Source organism: Mustela nigripes, unplaced genomic scaffold (genome assembly GCF_022355385.1).
Source record: "Mustela nigripes isolate SB6536 unplaced genomic scaffold, MUSNIG.SB6536 HiC_scaffold_19983, whole genome shotgun sequence".
NCBI classification, from domain to species: domain Eukaryota; kingdom Metazoa; phylum Chordata; class Mammalia; order Carnivora; family Mustelidae; genus Mustela; species Mustela nigripes.
The window spans coordinates 1-1024 of record NW_026759385.1 but is presented as its reverse complement, the minus strand read 5'-3'; the positions used below and the strand labels follow the sequence as shown (position 1 = coordinate 1024).

Genomic DNA, 1024 nt, shown 5'->3' with positions numbered 1-1024 from the left:
GCTGCTGCTGCAGCAGGAGCTGGCCCGGGGGCTCCCCGGCGCCGCCGTCCGCGGGCGAGCGCAGGCCCATGTTCTCGAAGTAGTGCGCCAGGAAGGCGATCGGCTCCTCGGGCCGCGCCTCCAGCACCTTCAGCAGGGCCGCGCGCAGCATCTCCGTCACGCCGACCTGCCGCAGGAAGTCCTCCTCACTCTCGGCCGTTGCTGCTGTGCGGGACGCGGCCGGCCGGCCGCTGTCGGTGAAACCGGCCACCGCAGCCACTGCCGGCCGCCGCTTCTCCACCGCCGCCATCTTCGGTGAGGGCCGCGGGACCGGAAGCGCCGCCGTACTCCACAGTGCGCGGGCGCCTCGGGGCGGCCATCTTGGCTAAGGGCGGAAGGCGCCGGGATCCCACCGGAAGACTCTGGCAAATGAGTGGAACAGGCGACTTACCACCCCGCCCTAGGTTCTAATGGGCATCATTTCTCCAGGTTCCGCTTTGCGTGCGCCGGTTAGCTCTCCAGGCTCAAGCGCGGAACCTGAGTTTTGCCAGACTCCAAGATGGCTCTTCAGGATCGGGCATGGTGTTTGGCCTGAAGCCGGGTTGCCCGCCATCTTGATAGCGGGCGAGTCCCTCATTAGCATGGTCCCCTAGCAACCAGTCTCCTTGGAGATCCGGGAAGCCCCGCGGAGCGCGCGCGGGGACTGTTCCGAGGCCGCGACGGAGCGCCGAGCCCGCTCCGCTTTCCGGTGTTCCTCGGGCCTTTGTGCACCGTCAGGCCTTCAGCCCGGTCCGACCTGCCTCTGAGTTTACGGCTCCCCCCGGTGGGGGGAGGTCTCCTTTCCCCGCCCGCCGCCCGCCAGGCTGAGCTCGGGGGTCGGCTCGCCGAAGGGGTGCTCGGCCCGAGGTCCCCCGGCCCCGGCCCCGGCCCCGTTCCCGGCCCCGTCCTCGGCCCCGTCCCCCGTCCCCCCCCACCGGGCCGCGGCGCGCCGCGCAGGGGCAGAGCGGAGATCGCGGTGGTCGCCGGATCATTAAAAAAGGGGCGG

At 71.1% G+C, this 1024-nt stretch overlaps 1 protein-coding gene across 1 annotated transcript; it reads right to left on the bottom strand.

The window, feature by feature from the left end:
• Window positions 1-3: 3 nt before the first annotated feature.
• Window positions 4-326, bottom strand: LOC132009390 (tubulin polyglutamylase complex subunit 1-like; the record flags this gene model as incomplete). The annotated part of the gene is made up of 1 exon (XM_059387603.1): window positions 4-326. A coding segment is annotated over exon 1 (286 nt), but the record flags the coding sequence as incomplete, so codon positions are not given.
• Window positions 327-1024: the final 698 nt, after the last annotated feature.